General features: G+C 52.3%; 1 protein-coding gene across 2 annotated transcripts; it reads right to left on the bottom strand.

The window, feature by feature from the left end:
* Window positions 1–283: 283 nt before the first annotated feature.
* Cavin1 (caveolae associated protein 1) lies at window positions 284–14447 on the bottom strand. 2 transcript variants are annotated; one of them, XM_050156840.1, is made up of 2 exons: window positions 13800–14442; window positions 284–2997 (listed from the first exon to the last, which is right to left on the bottom strand). In XM_050156840.1, exons 1-2 carry the CDS (start codon window positions 14274–14276, stop codon window positions 2302–2304), a joined length of 1173 nt encoding a protein of 390 aa, XP_050012797.1. In that variant the 5' UTR covers window positions 14277–14442; the 3' UTR covers window positions 284–2301. The 2 variants fall into 2 exon arrangements, with proteins under 2 accessions (XP_050012797.1, XP_050012798.1); XM_050156841.1 differs by lacking the exon at window positions 284–2997 and adding an exon at window positions 5660–7638 and having other exon boundaries at window positions 13800–14447.
* Window positions 14448–15528: the final 1081 nt, after the last annotated feature.

A 15528-nucleotide genomic window follows, 5' to 3' on the forward strand; every position in this document is an offset into this window, starting at 1 on the left:
CAACACAAGAGAAAAAAAAAAAAAAAAAAAAAACCTGCTAACTGTCCCAGCAGAGACTGCTCAATACATTGGCTATTGTTGTTTACCTCTGCCACCCCAGTGTACTCTGGGAAGTCGGGCAAATGTTTATCAAAAGTGCTCCCTCCACCCACCCCTCTCCCTCCCTCTCTCTCCCTTCTTCCCTCCCTCTTTTTTCCCTCTTGTTTCCCCCTTTTCACTCCTGGTTTCTCTTTGCCCCTCAACACCCTCAGTAACTGTTTTGGACAATATAATTCCACACAAATCCTTTTAGAAAAGCAGGTTTATTGGTCCGGCTGCTCACCAGAACACAGCAACATGAGGGGCTCCCCTAGAGCCCACAGGAAACTGCATCTGCCCACAACTTAGGCCCCTTCAGCCCACCAGCACAGAGGGACCTCATCCTACATTCCCTGCCTTCCTCGGCTTAGGCGTCTTCAATCACTCGGAGGAGGGAAGGGAATCAAGAAAGAAAAAAAAAAAAAAGGAAAATTAAAAAAAAAAAAAAGCAAAGCTTCATATTGTATAAAAGGTTTGTGGTTTCCAGCCCCCACCCCGCAACACACACACACACACCCCAAATATCAATTAGCTGCGATTTTAAAAAAGCAGAGCAGGGAAGATAAGTAGTGTGTGGGGGGGGAGCAGCTTCTAGCCATCATTTGGGGGAGGTGTTGTCTTTGCTCCTGACTAACCATTAATGGGGAGTGAAAGGGAGAACCAGTGTCCTCAGAAAACCTGGTCAATGACTAGAGAAACGAAGCCTCCAACAAGAAGCAGCAACCCTTTCCCCAACTTTCAGGTAAGGTGCCCTCAAAGGCAAGGAACGTCGGGAGGTCTTGGCAAGTTCTGCAGCTTTGCACTAGGGAAAGACCCACCCACGCTAGAAGCTGCTGGGTGGGAGCTGAGGTGGGCAAGTCAGCAAGCGCGGCTGCCCCAGCTCCCCTAGGAATCTGCGCTGGAGGCCGGGACCCTTAGCACCTTGCTCTCTCCATTCTATCCCCCCCCCCCACACACACACACCGGAACTCCACAGCTTGCTGCTGCCCCCTGCTGGAATCCTAATTTTCTGGGCTTGGAAAACTAGGCTTCCCAGAAGGCAATTCCCAGACCCTGGAACAGAGGATCCAGTCCCCCTTACCTCTCTTTGGAACACACTTTCTAGAACTGACTGCCTGCCCTCCTGTTCCTGAAACCGTCCTGCATCCGAAGACCCTACCAGAATGGGATTCTTGCTTTAGTTTCTGTGTATTGTTAATGAGGGCATTTCTTTCTTATTCCATTTCAACTTTCTCCCATTTTCCCCTTTCTTCCCAAAGCTTTTGGGTGCTCTTGTGTGCAGATTTTGTAGAGCTGTAAAGGTGCCCCCCCCCACGTACACACACTCACCGACCGTCCTTCCCTGGGCTCTGCTTGACTCCTCCTACTTACTTCGGTGGAACCTTTATCCAGGGTCAAGGCATACTCTGCCTCCACCCCCACCTTATTGCCTTAGGTTCCCCGAAAGACCCTCCGGTCTTCCGGTGGGCTACCTCCCACGGGAGCAAAGGTCTCACTACACATATTCTTTCTTCACGGTACTTTGATTGCCCCCGCCACCTTCTGAGCACGGACCCTATCGCTGATACACCCCAATCATCTCTTCTTATTTTGAAAACAGGGTCTCACTGAGTTATGGGAGTTGGCTTTGAACTCACTCTATAGCCCAGACGGGCCTTGCATTTTTAATTCTCCCGCCTCAGCCTCCCAGGGATAGCAAGCTGGCACTAAATGGCTGCCCCTACAAGGGTTATCTTTAGGATTCACTTTTTCCTCTTTCAAAAATTTTGGCGTTAGAGTCTCCTGGGGTGAGGATAAGAAAAAACAGCTCAGGAAGCAGGAATGGGGCCGCTGAGTACGAAGCTGTGCTGAAGAGCCGAAGCTGTGCTGGAGAGGCCGAGTGGGAGGCAGATCCCCGACGGGACCAACTAGAGCGCTAAGAAGCATCCTAGACCAGGACAAGCAGGGCATGGGCCATTCTTCCTTCTTCCTACCCAGACTGTGTCCAAACTGTGTCCGTGGTGGGAGACCACCTTCCCTCGGCCTAAGGCTTGTGCTCTGAAGGGGTGCTGTTCCAGGGGGTGTGTATTCAGCGTAGAAAAAGCTCAACCAGACTGGGGCTGAGGAGAATGCGAAATAGAAAGTTCGAAAAAGAGAAAGGAGGTGGGCAGGGGTTGGGGGGGGGGGATCGGGGAGAGGCAAGGTTAGGCGCTGGCCCCCAGGGCAGAGCCCCGCGAGTCCTGCTCAGTCGCTGTCGCTCTTGTCCACCAGGACGGCGTCTGATTCTTCAGTGATCTCCAGCAGCGTGTGCACGTCGGGGCTGCTCCCGCGCAGCAGGTCAGTGGCCTCGCCGCGCTCCGCGCCAACCTCGTCGTCATCAGGACCCACCTCCACCATCTCGGTGGCCTTCAGCACCTCCACCTCGCCCTCGCGGATCTTCTTGACGTGGAAGGTGAAGGGCGGCACCTTGTAGACGGCAGTCTTCGAGCGCGCATACACCACGTGGTCGGGCGTGAAGGACTTGCGCAGCTTGTCGCGCGATGTCTTCAGCTTCTCGCGTCGCTCCACGGGGACCAGGCGCGTGCCCAGCTTGTTCATGCGCTTCTCCAGCGTGTGCCGCGTCTTCTCCAGGTTCTCCTTCGTCTTCAGGCGCGTCTTCTCCAGGTTCTCGCGCGTGCGCACCTTGGTCTTCTCCATCTTCTCCTTGGAGAAGGCCTTCTTGAAGTCGTCCACGCGCCGCAGGCCACTGCGCTTGATGCGCTCGGCGCGGGACTCCTCGATCACCTCCTCCACTTCCACCGCCTCGTCGGACGACAGCTCGATGGCGTCCTCCTCGGGCCGCTCGCCCTCGCCCAGCTCATCACCTTCCTTCTCTGGCAGCGCCTCCGACTCTTTCAGCGACTTGCTCACGCTCAGTTTGGCGGGCAGCTTGACCTCATCCTAAGAGGAGAACAGAGCCGAGATAAGACTTCATCCTAAGAGGAGAACAGAGCCCACCGGAGCGGGCAGAGCGAGGGCTGAGGAATGGGACCTCGGGCGAAACCGAGTAGGGTAGTGGCGATTCTGGGAGAGAGCATGGGATTTATATTGCAAGAGTGAAATCCACCAAAGTTATTCACTTTTTAACACCACAGTGCCCAGTACAGGCTGGTCACAACCTGTGCGTTGGATTGTCGCTATACACACAGGAGGAGAGAGCCAAGCTTCGGGTCAGACATTATGATCGCACTAGAGCTAAATATGGCCAGGGACCCCGAAACCCTTGCACACTTATGGCTACCGCTACCCCTATCTATGATTGCTGTGAGCCATTGTGCCTCCGGAAAGAACAGCTTAACTTTGTCAATAGCAGAGCGCCCTCTAGTGTCCTGATTTACTCGCTGCCCCAAACGAGACAGAAAGTCGGTTTGGGAGTTTAGGTTGGAATGCGTTAGGGGTGAGCTCAGAGCCATCCCAGGTGGACCCCACGTAGGGCAGCTTTAAGCTAAAGTAAAGGAAATGTGTTCTTAGGATTTGATCCAGTCTTAGGGGGGAAGAGCTCTGCCTGCAGCCCCGTTTCTGGTAAGGCCAGAGCTTAAAGAGCCAGGGGTAGGGAAAGTGATCTTGGTCTACCTACAATCCCGGATGTCAAAGTCAGCCTTCGCTCTCTCTTCCTCTCAGAGGCCCTAGCACCAGCCCTGTTTTCGATTCTGTGGTTTTTCAATACCCTGACTTGGGATCGACATTCCTTCATTTTAGGATCCCCCAGCACACACCACCACCACCGAAGAATAGACGTGAGCACAGAACGGAAAAGGGTCTGGCCCGGATCGAAAATGGGGGCTCCTATAGAGTCCCAAACTCTTTTTAAGTATTTAAGTCCACGGAGTGAAGGGGAGGGTGCATTTTTTCTAAAATGTTTTCTCAAGGTCATTTTCCAGAATTATGCAATTACCCCATCCCCTGAGAAAATGAGGCAACATAAACTGGTTCTTCTCATAGAAAGATACACACAAAAAGAAAAATTTAAAAAAAAGGAATACACAGAGACACACCTAGTCGTAGGCTACATGAAATCTTTATGCCACCTGTTCCAGAAATCCCTTCCCCACACCCAATCCCTTTCCTATTCCCTCCCTTTCGTATCCCCTCGGGTTTCCTGGTTTACATTAGAAACTAGGAACACCTCCTCCCAACTTCCTTCCCTCCTTGTCAATAACATTAACAGGAACAAAGAGGGAATGCTGTCTCCACCTCGTCTCCCAACTGAGCACCAGCTCTATTGGGCACCAAGCCACCCCAAGCTATCTATTACTTTACTACACCTCCCAGCAAGCAAGGTAGCCTGAACACAAAGCATGCTGGGATTTGTAGTCTCCACCAGCCATAAACGGGGCTTGGTACTATCACTGGACTTCTAGGGTATGTGCCTCTTATTCACCGAGGCATTGAAAGAATGATTTTCTTATAGTGACTATAGGAAGATCCCAGCCTCTCTTAGCATTACTTCTGACTTTGAGTCTCTTGCAGTCATCCTGCCTGCACCTAGAGACTGACATCTTTAGGGTTTACAAATCATTTTAGTATTTCCTAGGATTAAACACCCTGCCACCTCTTCCATGCATCTCAACCCAGATCTGCCTGTGGTTCCAGTATATGTATATAAAGCTAGGCTGTGGTAGCACTCTGGAGGCAGAGGCAGGTGGATCTCTGTGAGCTGGCCAGCCTGGTCTACAGAGCAAGTTCTAAGACAGTCAGGCTACACAGAAAAACCCTATCTCAAAAAGCAAACAAACAAAGAAAAAAAAATAACCTCTTGGGCCAGGCTTGGTGATGCAGGTCTTTCATCTCAGGCTTGGATTCCAGAGTTACCTTTTATGGCACTCAGGAGACAAAGCAGGTTGCTCTCCGTGAATTGGAGGCCAGCCTGGTCTACAAAGTGAGTTCCAGGCCAGTCAGAACTACACAGGGATATCCTGTTTTAATTTTTTTTCTACCTTAGTTTGTAAAATTAAATTTTTTGTCGATCTTTCATCTCCACCATATCTCTTACCAAAGAGTAGAAAAGATCACCCCCACACCCCTCAGCAATGTGGACAGAACAAGGAATAGTCGGGAAACAGTCCCAACTCCTGGGGAACAAATCCCTGCCCACTCCTACACTCCTGACTCTCCCACCCCAATCCCCGAAGGCAGAACTAGCCCGTCTCCCTGGCCTTTAGCTTTCTAGACAAAGGTCTTCGCCAGCTGAGCTCAGACAACTACAGGCTTTTCCTGCCTGCCAGCTTCCATTGCTGCAGTGTCGGGGAGCAATCCCGGAGAGGAAAAAGCTATGCCTAAACTTTTCTGGGAAAGGTGCCTGGGAAATGTAACCCCCTTCGTGGTGGGCTTCCCTGGACTGGTGGCTCTTCCTGGAGACATCATCTGGGTGGAAGGTTGGGGGTGGGGTAAGAAAAATAACTTGGCCTGAGTCCCGGAGCAATGTCCTGCAGGCTGGTTCTGAACATCACGATTAGCTTTTCCCCTCCATTAATGGATTTCTCTTTTCCACCCCCATTTCCAAGTCAGGCTTCCCTCATGACTCACAGCCTTGGAGTGCTGCCTTGGGCCCACCCAGTCTGCCTGTTGCTACAACAGCCACCAACACAATCCAAAAGCACCTCCCCTTACTCTGGGCCCCTCGGGGCCAGGTACCTTTGTCTCAACCCTAGTGCCCTGGCAGAGTGATTAGAGCCACGGAGGGGCCTCAGGGAGAGCAAGACGGGAGGGGTCTGCTTGTTCCGGTTTCCCGTTTTTATTAAACAAAACCACCACTCCCAACAGGCTTGGATTCCAGAGTTACCTTTAATGATCAGGTCCAAACAAATGCATGCACAGCCTCCCCAGCCCCTGCCAAACACACACAGCTGCCCAAGCCAGGAAGGCACCAGTCCAGGATGGACGTAGAGAGACCCCCCCACAGGGAGGTTCCCACCTTCTACACTTCACCTCCCAACCCTGCTGCAAAAAAAATAAATAAATAAAATAAATCATTTTCTGATTATAATCTAACTGAGCATCGCTATGGCCTCAGCATTTCAGAAGGGGCAGGTACTGCCCAGCTGTGCAGGGGAGCCTCTCTTGATTTAATGTTAACCAGCTCTGTCTACAGCTGGGCCGAGAAAGACAGTGGAGATGGTTCTAAGACCCCAGATCTGCTGAGAGAGCACATTAGAAGAGGCTGCGTTGTGGGGCAGAAGATTATTTTTTTTCCTTTCTTTTCGTTTCCTTTCTTATATATAGATATATAGTTATTGACTTTTATTCAGCTCTACATTTTTCTCTGCTCCCCTTCTGGAAGATCCTTTATGACGGAGAAATGAAGAGGAAGTTCTAAAAGGCCAGGACCTCTGCTTTAGGTTACCAGGACAAGGAAATAAGACATCAAAGGCAGGAGGGGGCTCTCTTCTACTATAGCACCCTTAGCAGGGATGGCGTTGTTCCCAAGAGGATGAAAACTAACTCTCAGAAGGGCCTTGGATATTAGAATGGTTTTGTGGTCCTCCAAAGAACGTCCGTATATAAACCATCACATATCATATCTATAGTATTCAACTATCATGAGGGAGGTAGATGGGAAAAAAAAATCTACCAGTGTTCCTTAGGGTGATGATTATGGAGGAAAGAGATAAACAAGGAGTTGAGAAGCCTTGTGCACTGGAGCCAGCTAAAAGGTCTTCCCTTTGGGCTTCTCCGAGCTGGCAACTTTTGGGTGCCCCACCCAAGGCAGGATCTGGCAAACATAAGGGATCCCTTTGCAAAACATTTTCTAAAAGAAAATGAAAAAAAAAAAGTAAGTGTAAATGTTTTCCTCAGCTACAGGGAGTGGGTGAAGAGAGCACGGAACAGCTCCCAGGCCTGGGCCTCATGAAGGCCCCCCTTCAGAGAGGCTCTGAGCCAAACTGGCCTGTCCCTGGGGTGGGGTGGGAGAGAGAATCAGAAGACACGCCCAGTTTCATGCAGCTTCATGCAAGGCAGCCTTCGGGTGCAGCTCAAGTCTGGTGCTGGCAGAGCTACAATTCAAAAAGACATCAAGGGATACAGTTCTGTGGTTGGGCACTTGCTTAGCATGCATGAGGCTCGGGGGTCCATCCCCAGCACTGGAGAACAAAATATCACCTCCAAGAAGGGGAGGACCCTTGTGTTTACCTCCCGCCCTCTCTGCACACACCACAGTTGCCTGAGCACTGCACAACGCAAGCATTTTTCTAACACCCATTCCCAGCCCATGTTGTTCAACGGACAACAGCTTGAAAGGACAGGCCATCAAGGCACTGACTTCCATCAGGAGATGAGCTGAGGGTAGCCAGGAGAGACGCTCTGTGCCCACTGGCCCTAGGGTCCCAGGAGATCCTACATGCTCCCGCCAGCTGTTGGCTCCTCTGGGATGGGTCGGGGCCCAGGCTCTGGGTAATTGGGCAGTGGACTGGGCATCTGCTCAAAGGCTGGGTGCCCAGGTACTGTTTCAGGCTTCAGGTGAAAGGGCTCAGTCTCAGGCAGAAGGTCAAGAGGCACGATCTTGGGCGTGGCCGGGCCGAAGGGTGCATTCGGCTTCTTCTTGGGCTAAGATGAGGAAAAGGGGTTTAAATGGCACTTGGGATGGGTGCGGGCAAGTTGACAGGAAGAGTTCTCTGTGGCACGCAGAGCTGAATCTGGTTGAAGAGGGAGAGGCTCCGGAATGGATTAGGGTGGGCCCAAACCACATTTGAAACGCTTCTTTGGGAGGGCCCTGGGGCTAGAAGGGGTGGGATGAATGCAAGCCCATGAATTAATAAACACAGCTTCAACTGAACCCCTTCCACCTCCCTCCTGTTCTCTAGAATGTTCCTCGGTCCTTTCCTTGGGCTCCCCACTTCTACCCTCGGGATGCCACTGTCATGCAGGACATGACTACGGCTATTGAGGGGCTGGGGAGAAGGAGAAAAGAGGCTGCCAAGGAACGGAGCCGGAATGTTTCAACACCAATTGGTAAATTCTAACAGGGAGGCTCCAATGAGCAGAAGAGACACACACTCCCTTCTTTTTATTCCTTGAGGGGGGGGGCATGCATGGGTGTCACCACAAATAAGGAAAGGAACATGCACAGAAGAGGGACACTCTGGCTACTTCCCTTCGGCCATGTTTCTACCTCCTGCCTCCCTCGCTACCCAGGGTTTAGAATGTCAGACACTATAACACAGGGAGAAACCGTCTTCAGGCCTATGGGGTTCCCGAGGTGGCTTCTGACCCCCTCAAGAGCTGAGTCCACACTCTTGCTTTGGGTGAGAACTCAGGAGAGGGACAATTAAAGGGAACAGCAGACTTGGACAATAGCACTGTTCAGTAAGGCACGGATTCATAAAACCCCAAAGCAGCAGCAGGTCCCAACCTGCCGAGTGCGGGAGGGAGGTAAAAGCAGCAGGGAGATGGGAGGTGGGAAGTGGCTCTCCCCTAGAACGGGAGCCTCAGCGAGGGGTACCCGTGACTGACCTGGAATTTAATCCTTCCATTGGGCACCGTCCCCTCCCACTGCCATGGGGCTGGGCAACCATTTTTCTTTTTCTTTCTTTCTTTCTTTCTTTCTTTCTTTCTTTCTTTCTTTCTTTCTTTTTAAGATTGTGGTTATTTATTATTTATACGGTGTTCTGGTCACATGTATGCCTGCGTGCCAGAAGAGGGCACCAGATCTCACTATAGATTGAACTCAGGACTTCTGGAGAAGCAGCCAGGGTTCTTAACCCCTGAGCCATCTCTCCAGCCCAACCATTCTTACTTCTACTTCAGCACCCAGGAGCTGGAGCAGCTAATGGCCATCAATGTCCCACTGCTGGCCACTTGTAGCCAACACAGTAAATGTGTCTGCACACATACACATGTATGTATACACGCACACCACAGAGCACCCAGGTAAGGAGCAACACACCCAGGATCTTGCCAATTTTGCTTATTGTTGAATCCACATCTCTTGTAGCTCAGGTTGGCCTCAACCAGGCGAGGTAGCTGAGAGTGACCTTGAACTTCTAATCCCCCCCCCCACGCCTCTACATGCACACCCAGTCAATTTACGTGGTACTAGAGAATTACATGCACACCCAGTCAATTTACGTGGTACTAGAGAAGGAACCCAGGGCTTTAAGGCATGCTAAGCAAGCATTCTACAACAAAGCTAGATTCCTATTCCCTGTTTGCATGTTTGGGGTGCTGGTGATTGTTTTGAGAGGGTCTCCCCAAGTAGCGCAGGCTGACCTCTAGCTCACAATCCTGTTTCCATGGCCTCCAGAGAGCTGGGGGTCCGACTGAGCACCAGCACAGTCAGCTGGCTGGTTTTCACCCCTCACCACTTAAGTGACAACAGGCGCTGACTTCCCCCAGTCTGGGCCCCAGCTTCCTAAGACACACCACGGAGAGGATGAAGCTGGTTACCGTCTAGCTCAGAGGGCCTGAAGGGCAGAATGGTGAAACAGTCACGTTGACGGGCTTCCAAAAATTGCAGAAGCTCCCCCTCATCTCTGAGACTGTTGCTTACCATAATACTCCGTCTCCTCTTGCTGTCACCGGCCGCTTTATGCCCTTGTCTCACCTTTTTTTAAAAAGTCTTATTTATTTTTATTTAATGAACTTTAGTGTTTTGCTTGCATGTATGTCTCTGTGAGGGTGCCGGGCTCCCTGGAACTAGAGTCCAGACAGCTGTGAGAAGCCATGTGGGTGCTGGGAATTGAACCCAGGTCCCGAGGAAAAGCAGTCAGTGTTCTTAACCTCAGAGCCATGACTCCAGCTAGTCTCACCTTCTTAACTTTGGCTTTTATAACAGTCAGCTTTGATTTTTAAAAATGGGGTAGGTGGGCAGGTGGTAAGCTTGCCTTCAGTGCTGGGAATGCCCCCCTAAAAACACCTTGTCTGCTTTGGAGTCCATGACCAAGAGAGACAGCCTAAAGTCATCTGTTAGTAGGAGTGACGTGGGACACACTCCACAGTGATGAGTCTTCGCGGGAGGGAAGGGACCAGGGCAACAGGCTTCAAGTATTTTTAGATTAAAGTTTAGGGTTTTTCCAGAGAAAGGTGTCTGTGATTCTCTGGGAGGACAGGAAGGAAGGAATTAAGGCTGGGTGAAGATTTGAGGAGAAGAAGCCAGCAAACTTTCATTCCAACCATACTGTCCTCCCCTGGAATGCCGGTAAGTAACCTAAGCTCTTCAACGCTTCTGGGTCCTATGCCCAAGCCCTTGGAGCAGATCTAATGGGGACCAACTTCGCCTCATCCAAACTAGTCCATGGTTTGGGGATATGGGGCAACAGTAAATCACTTGCCTAGCATGCCTGAGGCTGGAAAAATTACAACTTCCAGAAAGCATTTTTTTCTCCTTTATTCCCCCTTCTAGATTCTAATATAGCTCTGAAGCCATCCGAATCATCACTTGTACAGTGGCTGCTGTGTGGATTTCAACTCTCCGGAGTTGCATGGAATTTTAGAGCAACTGCTTCCATCCACACACTGTAACGCAGCCTTCCCAGAATCCCTGAGTACCACCACGAGAAGAACTCACTTCTCCCTGTAGAATTCGCTGTTCCCTAGCTAAGGGTTGCTCCATAGCTCAGAATGAGATGCCAAACTGCTAGCTTTTGTTTATAGCCACACAAGGAATCCCCCCACCCTGATCCCACTACTGGGAATTCCAGACCCTTGGGTACCTTCTTCTACAGTGTCCCCTTTGCCACTTCATGACCTCCCACACCTAAAGCAGGGAAGGTAGAATCTCATTCCCTCTTCCCTCTTAAAAAAAAAAACAAAACAACTCACATCGAAGCTGGGCGGTGGTGGTGTGTCTTTAATCCCAGCACTGGGGAGGCAGAGGCAGGAGGATCTCTGTGAGTTCGAGGCCAGCCGAGTCTACAAGAGCTAGTTCCAGGACAGGCTCCAAAGCTACAGAGAAATCCTGTCTCAAAAAAAAAAAAAAAAAAAAAAAAAAAAACCCTCACACTGTCTGGGAGTCCCTTTCCAATCAGGTTCCCGCCACCCATCCACCCCCGCTCGCTCTCTAGCTCTCTCTGCCTGGCCATCTCCTTATCCTGAGTTTCCCATAAATGCTTGCCGCCCCCAGTCTTCCCTATTAGGCCTGCCAAGATACATGGCTATTTTTACCTCATTCTTTTCTCAGGCTGTGGACCTCTACAGACCTGGGAGGAGAGCAAGAAGCTTTGCTGCAACCCCCTACCCTTTCACAGTGACCTGGCACATTTGTGGGTTAGCTCAAGGAAGCTCTGCCAGCCTGAGCCCTGCCCCATGCACTGCAAGTTAGTCCTCACCTCCGAGCATGTCCTAGAGTTAGAGACCATTTTAATTCTTTGTTAATTCTTTCCCCTGTGGGTTAGTGGCTTAACTTGAGCAACTCTTCCTTTTCAGATTCTGGGTGTGTGGGTGGGGGGTCTGAATGTGTGTGTGTGTATGGGGTGCCTGTATGTACCACATGCGTGCAGTGTCCCTGCAGAGGCAGAAGAGGGTATCAGACTGCTGGAGCTGGAGTTAGATTGTTGTTACTCACCATTTGGGTGTGGGGAACCAAGGCCTGGCTCTCTGCAACAGCAGCCAGTACTGTTTATGACTTAGCTGTCTTTCCGGCCTCGAGTCACCCTACCTCACTCAGCTCTCTGGCTTGGTTCACATGTAGCCAAAGACATCTAGTGAGTGTCCCCCATGCGACTATTCAGACAGCGATGACTGCCAAATGCTGGAGGTGGAGGGAATGAGAGCAGAGAGGATGCTGACTTCAGCAGAGAAGTCCCCCATCCACCTAATCCCAGCCCTTTCTCTCAGAATTCCCCCGCTTCAACACAGGAAGGTTTACCTCCAGGCTGATAAAACGTGTCCCCCAAGTTGCACAACCCAGGACATTTAAAATCCAAGTTCTTTGTGATTAGCACAGGTTCTGAAGAAGAAAGCTAGCTACGATCTCAGGTCCTGTTCTCTTTCCCCACATGTCACCTTCAAGGGCCACACAGGTTCTGAAAACAACCCATGGGGGGGGGCGGTCCCAAACCTCCTACTGCTAAGCAGTTAGATTGCAAGGGGACAGCTCTAGGTGAGCACTTTCTCCTACCAAGTGGGTGCTTATAAATGGGAGAAACAAAACGTTTTTGTTTGAAGACAGGGTTGTGTTATACGTCCCAGGCTGCCTTGGCCTCTGTGATGATGGGGCCGTGGGTATGCATCGGCAAGCAAAGCAAAACTTTTGTTCTTTTTTTTTTTTTTAAAGTTTTTCGAGACAGGGTTTCTCTGTAGCTTTGGAGCCTGTCCTGGCACTAGCTCTTGTAGACCAGGCTGGCCTAGAACTCACAGAGATCTGCCTGCCTCAAAGGTTTGTTTGCTGTTCTTTTTTTTTTTTTTTTTAAGGCAAAACTTCTACAGGCCCCACTGGAAGGGTCCCTCAGCAGTATGTAGAGGCAGGAACCGGGAGGTCCCGTTTCTGCCTCTGTCCTACTACCAAAGTCTCGATCTGCTCAGTTCTCCCCCAGACACTGTTCCCACCTGCGTTGCTCTTGATTACCCCCTTAGGGAAACGAAGCTAAGCACCTCATCTCACACCATGTGGTAAATCAAGCAAGGCTCAGAGCAGTTAGCGACCACAGCTTCCTGATACAGGTTCTTGACGGTGGGGCATGTGGGAAATTTAGTCTTCCGTTTCTTTCCATTGCCTTCAGGATTAGGAGTAGGAGCATCAACTAGGCCCAGCCAGGAGGAGGCAGGGCCCAAGCACACTCCAGGGAAAGAGTACCAGCTCAGGCTTACTATTAGTGGGGTCAGATAATGGGGCGTGCAGGGGCAAATCAACCTTGAGACTCGCAGCAGGTTTAGGGGTTAGGATACAAAATCTACAGTTGTATCCAGGCAGGAGGAACCCAGAAAGGTGCAAAGAAAGCAAAGGGTGGAGCCTGAGTGTGCCAGACTCCACCCGCTAGACCCTTCAGTGCTGGGGACACCGCCCCCACAGTTATGCGGGGGAGGGAAGGTGATTCACCAAGCCCAGACCGCCACCTCCACCAGCCCCATTCGCTCTCCTAACGCCCACCCCTACCCGCCCCACCTGCTCTAAGGGCGCCGGAGCACCGCGAGACAGGGTGTCCCCAAGGACCTGAAAGTGCCTGGAGGCCAGGGACAGATCGCATCAAGGGGACGCGCGTGGGCAGCCGAGGCTGGTGCGGGGGCGCGGGGTAGGGTGAGGGGGGCTGACGGTCGTGTCTCTTGCATGGCGCCCCCGCCGGTGCGTGCCTGAGCCCTGAATCACCCGCTATATCGGGCCCACAGTACCGGAGGCCCCAGGCCCCGGGCCCCGGGCCCCACAGTTAGTGTCCGCTTACAGAGGGTCCCTAAAAGACCACCAGAGACCTCAGGTGTTTCCCGCACAAAACTTCCTCCAAGTGGGAAGACATTTGACAGAGACAAACTGGAAGCATTCAGAGTTCCCAAGTCCAACCCGTTAACTTTAACGCTAGGAGTTACAGACCGCAGGGAGAAGCCTGGGTCCCGGGGAGACTCGCGATGAGCCCCTTTGTGCGCCCCAAGAGTCCGCCACAACCCGTAGCCCCCTCCAGCTGAGTTTGCAGGAAGGAGGGAGGAGCTCCTGACCGCTCCCACGGGGCCAGGTTGGCAGAGAACCTCAGCCGGGTGTCCCCACCCAGATCTCAGGGCCGGGGCCGCAGGCGGGATACCACCGCCCCCCAACACTGGGCTCAGTCTGCCCGCGGGCTCACCTGGTAGATCATGACTTTAAAGTTGCGGCGCCGCAGCAGCTCTGCCTCGTTGACCTCCAGCTTCTTTATCTGGCCGGCCTGGCGCTCCAGGCTGCCGCGCACCGTCTTCACGTTGACGCTGACCTTGCGCACCTTCTCCAGCAACTTGCTCACGGTGTTGCTCGTGGTGGCGTGCGCCTTGCCCAGCTTACTGAGCTCGCCCTGGATGCTCTGCACAGCACCCTCCATCTCCGCCTGTCGCTCCTCCAGCTGGGCTTGGGTCAGCTGGATCTGGTCAACGGCGCCGATGATTTTATCCAGAAGGCTCAGCACTAGTACACCGTTTACCTGGTCCGACTTGATCAGCTCGTCAGAGCCGGTCCCTGACGGCTCCTCCGTGGCCGGTGCCTCCACTGGGGTGGCCTCCGGGCCCTCTGAGGAGGCGTCGGGATAACCGGAATACGGCCGCTCGACGATACGGAGCGTGACATCCTCCATGGCTTCCCGAAGCTGTGCGGGGCCGGCCGGCTGGAGCCGGAGCGGGAGACCGGGAGAGAAGGAGGAGCGAGAGAGGCGAAAGCGAGCAGGAGCCTAGAGCAGAGGAAACTCGAGCCACGTCCGTGCGCACCGGGATACCGGCCAGAACTGTGGGGCGGGGAATCCGCGAGCTGCCCTGGCTCCCAGGCCAAACCCGGAGTCTCATCGGCCATTGGCTGGCCCCACCCCAGAAAGGGAGGAACCGGGGCAGAAGGGGAGACTAACCCGGGAGGGGCGCCCCAGGGAGGGGCGCCCCACCCTGTTCAGGATGGTTGGAATAGTTCGGAGCGGGAGTCTAGGGCCCCCTTGGCAGTGGAGGCTGCGGCAGCGGGACCGGGGCGGAGGAATGTGAGCTGGGGGAAGGAACCAGGTCCTCCGAGTGTGCTCTACATCTTCTCTCTTTCCTTTAGTTTTTTTCTCATCCACAAACGCACTTCAGCCTTTTAAGATCAAGCTGAGATCCAGAAGAAGCGTGTATTAGGTGTAAGCAAATATTTTTATCATGCCCAGTATCCTTGTAAGATCCTTGCCCTATACCATCTTCTTCAAAGGGGTTTTACGCCTCCACCCCATCTCTACACTGAGTTACCACTGTCCCGAAAACTTGTGGCGCTGTTAGTGAGAGGGAGAAAAAGACAAGAATGATGTTAAGGTTACAGAAGGGACGCCGGCCTACAAAGGTCTCTAGGTTTCTCTTAGAATCGTCAGAACAGACAGGATTAAGGTGAGAAATGAAACATACAGGGCTTTTAGTCTTTTCCCTAAAACGACCTCTCCCTGTGTACCCTCCAGCGGAAATCTCGCTGACTCCGACCTCAGAGTGTGGCGTCGGACTTGTTCTCTCCGGTTCCCAGAGATTAGGTGACCATTCGGGGAGATCATGGAACCCCATCCCCTTATCTAGTAGAGAAAGGAAGGCCAAGAGAAGGCAGGTGGCTCGCCAGGGTTCATTCCAGGTTACTGTTGGCTTTTGCACTTAGCCCTAGGTCTCTGGACTCCACTGGCACTCAAAATCTTTCGTTGGGGCAGGAAGTGGGGCAACTATGGCGATCGTCCCTAATGGAGGCGCAAACCATCTTCTTCCTAGTATACACCAAGGAGCTGGCAATTATGAGCAGGCGCAGAAGATTCCTTAGCACAGAGGTCTAGGACACAGGCTGCCCTGCTCCCATATCTGGCCTTCAGCCGTCCCTGGAGCCACCCCAATTCCCTT

Source organism: Alexandromys fortis, unplaced genomic scaffold (assembly GCF_014885135.2).
Source record: "Alexandromys fortis isolate MF-2015 unplaced genomic scaffold, M_Fortis_MF-2015_v1.1 scaffold_31, whole genome shotgun sequence".
Lineage (NCBI taxonomy): Eukaryota > Metazoa > Chordata > Mammalia > Rodentia > Cricetidae > Alexandromys > Alexandromys fortis.